We start from the raw sequence: 3,202 nt of genomic DNA on the forward strand, positions 1-3,202 counted from the left end.
AATGTGTGTGTGTGAGCATGGTGTCATGCCCATACTGAAACTGTCCGAACACAATTGCTTGAATCCCCAGATATCTCAATCTAAGCTCACAAACGCTATACATATTGAGCATCCTGCATCATTTATACAGAGACTCTAACACTAAGCACTATCCCCCATCTAGAAAAGTGGCTGCATCTGCAACTTCAAGAAATAATCGTAAAAGCCTACTTTATTTTAAGGTCTCTCACTTTGTAATTAAAGTTTAAGATTAACAAGCATAACGACCAACACATGTTATATGATAAAACGCAGAATTGGATTCAACATAGTCCTAGTCCTGCATCACCAAAGAGTTGGATCATAGCTCCAAGAGCCAATGTTCACTAGCAAAACAACAAGACTTATTCAGCTAAAAGGATATGGATGCAGTAGAAAGACGGTAAAATGAGAACCAGCATGCAGTTTAAGAGAAAACAAGGGAGAACGCTGCATAGATAACACTCTAGAGAGCCTTGAGGATGTCGTCGGCACTGCTGACAGTGAAGGCACCACCTTCTTCAATGTTGGCAAGCTTCACTTGCAGGTTGTCAATCAAGAGTGCAAACCTGCGGGAGCGGACACCAAGCCCTTTCTCAGAGAGATCAAGCTCAAGACCAAGGGCATGGGTATAAGCTGCAGACCCATCAGCAAGAAATTTGACATGCTTGTTGTGGGGGTACGTCTGAGCCCAAGCCTTCATCACAAATGGGTCATTAACTGCAGTAGAAGCTTACATTCAGAATTTGGGGCAACAACTCCAAATAATATTCAGCAGTTATGTAAAGATATTTAATTGAACCAGAATATCTGAACCACTATTCATGATTCAAAAGGCCAACTCTTAATTGAAATGACCGCACTGGAGTTTGCTGAACTTTAACTGAGCCTGCGATGCTTTAGCAACCTTCAGAATCTAACAAACGAGGGAAATGGCCAAAGAAAAGAACTAGCCAACCAGCCATCCATCACGGTGCCGAATTGTTAATGCAGTAAGAGTGATGATACTTGAGAGAAAAGATTATAAAATCTCTTTAGAAAAATGACCCATTTTCTTCCTAGAAGAATTGATTGTGCTGAAAAGATTAAAGCACTTGGGCAAACAGAATGTGCAGTACCCATTACCCAACCATGAATGACAAAGTCATGTGAGTAGCCCAGTGAAATATGCGAACCAAAACAGCTGGTTAATATACAGATCACCGTTTGGCAGAAAGAGCAGAGGTTTATGCAGCATTCTTACAGCATCTTTTGCCAAACGAAATAATGAATCACAAACACATTCACGCAATGTGTTGGTAGTTACTACCAACTTACCATGGATGTGACCATCAAATGCGTGTGTTAAGATAAACACGAAAATGAATTGGTCCATAGAGATTAAATAAGCCTAACAATCTAGAAGCAAGCAGAAGACTGGTTTAAATGCCAGCGAAAGGTATCAGAGGAGCATGAAATTGATTCAAAGTTTTACACAGAAATTAATGAAGAACTGAGAAGCTTGACTGCATACCACTGATGAGGTAAATTTCTTCGATGCCCTTCGATTTCAAATCCTCAGCATGGTCAATGAAGCTGGGGACATGCTGCAAGCTGCAAACAGTAATCTAATCACTGGCTGCCGACAGTTTTTGAAGGAACAAAAGGAAACCATATACCACAAGAATAAGGCCTAATCTTTAGAAACCAAGAGGTATACGATACTATGCCCCACCTGAAAAGCTAAACTACAGTTCTTCATAGTCAAGCCATTTTCATTCCTGCAAAAATTGAGGGATTGGAACCCCAGACCTCCCGGACAACATCGTCTAAACTCCAGTGACCCTACAGACAAATCGACACCCAAAACCCAAAACCGTTTCTTCCCCAAAAGAGGCCCTTTGGATACATACAATACACAAAAAAGTGGGATAAGTTGCGATGTTGCATTAATCTCGATAACACGTCCCCCAGATTATCCCATTCTCTGGATAAATAGGTGCATCCGAATTTCCCACAGTTGGGGATACAGGGAATGCCCGGGAGAATACATACGCATGTTTTGATGCACCCATTTATCTGGAAAAACTGCGATATGTTCGGATATGCCATTAAATTTTTCCGGCTTTTCCAGGAAACCAGTGAAAGCAGAGACCCACTAAAGGACCAAAAGAAGATCCCACTTTCTTGGAGAACCACGATAAGCCATGTCCTCTTCCCATTCCTTGGGGATGATCGTTAGACCCATCACGTACAAAAAGAATGACGACGATTAGAGGAATAAGAGTAGATGGGTAAGGAAGGGGTTTGCTCAGGGTTAGAGAATTCCAAGACGGGAAAGACGGGAGGGAAGCATCAAAGAGGATTAAAAAGCGGGATTCATGGAGAAAGAAAAGGCAAAGATCATAAGGTGCAGAGGGAATAGACAGACGGACCTGCAGGTGGGGGTGAAGGCGCCAGGGACGCCGAAGAGGATGATCTTCTTCCCAGCAGCCAACGAATGAACGGTAGCCTGCTGCAGCTTCTCCTCGGCGTCGAAGTAGGAGACGGTGCCATCAGGAAGGGAGTCGCCCACTGCTATCGGTGCCATCTCTCTCTCTCTCTCTCTCTCTCTCTCTCTCTGGTGGCTATGAGAGGGGTCCTGGGGTTGGTGGAGGCAATAAATAGGGATGCTGGAGGCAGTGGCGGAGCGCTAGGTTGATTCGTGAACTGTTGATGACGGCCAAACTCATTGTCCCTATATTTTCTACTGCCAATGATACGCCCTTTACATATATCATATTTTTTTTTTTGAAAGGCAAGGTGGGTTAGGGGGACCCCTACCAGAACAACAACCGCCCCATGTGTGGGAGGGATTCGATCCTAAGCCTTCAGGTTGACACAGGACCCCGATGGATACCACGTCGGTGGTTTTACATATATCATACAAAGCAATCCGGTGAATCAGATGGGGGCAATTTCTCACCCCTGGTTAAAACGAATCCTAGAAAGGTGCACAAATTGTATTGTACTACTGTACTGTATTGTACTGTATTGTACTATTGTACTGTATTGTACCACTCGTATAACGTATAAATATCAATGGAAAGGGGAGAAGATATCATTGCCGCCCAACATTTTTTTTCTCTCTTCCCTCTTACCTCTCTCTCTATCTCTTGCTACGATAGTAAGGTGACTCCCACATCTGATTTCTCACATGGTATCA

At 43.3% G+C, this 3,202-nt stretch overlaps 1 protein-coding gene across 1 annotated transcript; it reads right to left on the reverse strand.

The window, feature by feature from the left end:
• Window positions 1-279: 279 nt before the first annotated feature.
• On the reverse strand, window positions 280-2,730 carry LOC149840956 (peroxiredoxin-2B-like). Its single transcript, XM_090003495.1, has 3 exons — window positions 2,433-2,730; window positions 1,532-1,611; window positions 280-738 (listed from the first exon to the last, which is right to left on the reverse strand). The coding sequence occupies exons 1-3, from the start codon at window positions 2,585-2,587 to the stop codon at window positions 485-487; spliced, it is 489 nt and encodes a 162-aa protein (XP_089859621.1). The 5' UTR covers window positions 2,588-2,730; the 3' UTR covers window positions 280-484.
• Between the last annotated feature and the right edge of the window lie 472 nt (window positions 2,731-3,202).

The sequence above is a fragment of the Nuphar pumila genome, chromosome 4 (assembly GCF_984573655.1).
Source record: "Nuphar pumila chromosome 4, dmNupPumi1.hap1.1, whole genome shotgun sequence".
NCBI lineage: Eukaryota > Viridiplantae > Streptophyta > Magnoliopsida > Nymphaeales > Nymphaeaceae > Nuphar > Nuphar pumila.

What these genes read in the sequence shown, in the direction of transcription:
- LOC149840956 (XM_090003495.1), bottom strand. Translation starts at nt 2,587, where the DNA reads ATGGCACCGATAGCAGTGGGCGACTCCCTTCCTGATGGCACCGTCTCC. An exon ending in GCCTTCACCCCCACCTGCAG is followed by an intron (nt 1,612 to 2,432) that starts GTCCGTCTGTCT and finishes TACTGTTTGCAG; the next exon opens with CTTGCAGCATGTCCCCAGCT. An exon ending in AGAAATTTACCTCATCAGTG is followed by an intron (nt 739 to 1,531) that starts GTATGCAGTCAA and finishes CTTCTACTGCAG; the next exon opens with TTAATGACCCATTTGTGATG.